The sequence below is a fragment of the Nanorana parkeri genome, unplaced genomic scaffold (assembly GCF_000935625.1).
Source record: "Nanorana parkeri isolate BGI_ZX_2015 unplaced genomic scaffold, ASM93562v1 scaffold4084, whole genome shotgun sequence".
NCBI classification, from domain to species: domain Eukaryota; kingdom Metazoa; phylum Chordata; class Amphibia; order Anura; family Dicroglossidae; genus Nanorana; species Nanorana parkeri.
Genome location: NW_017310351.1, coordinates 10,222 through 10,498, shown reverse-complemented (window position 1 = coordinate 10,498; position 277 = coordinate 10,222). Strand labels below are relative to the sequence as shown.

The following is a 277-nucleotide window of genomic DNA, read 5'->3' as shown; positions in this document are numbered from 1 at the left end:
CGATCAAGTCGGAGTTTTTCCATATTGTGTCGCCGTATTTTGTCGCTGTAGATCTGTCCGTATAAAGGGTTAAAAGTCCAATCATTAACTCCTCGGTTACAAGGAAACAAAAAGCACAAAGCGGACCCGGAAGCTGCAAGCCCAGGAAGCTGAGGGCGGAATTAACCCTTTCCTTGCCGGGCTGAACCTCTCCTGCCTGGGCCTGCAGGCTTCCCGGTCACTGCAATGAGACGTTCCCCCCTGTACATTAACCCCTCCCCTGCCAGGTGGGGCTTCT

The 277-nt window shown here is 53.1% G+C and overlaps 1 protein-coding gene across 1 annotated transcript in view; it reads left to right on the top strand.

Moving 5' to 3' along the window:
- The window catches only part of LOC108803716 (guanine nucleotide-binding protein G(i) subunit alpha-2-like), a 12,841-nt gene extending 12,776 nt beyond the window's left edge, over positions 1-65 (top strand). The window contains exon 8 of the mRNA XM_018575537.1: positions 52-65. Within this exon, the coding sequence (XP_018431039.1) occupies positions 52-65 (14 nt within the window). The remainder of the gene's footprint in view (positions 1-51) is intronic.
- The last annotated feature ends 212 nt before the right edge of the window (positions 66-277 follow it).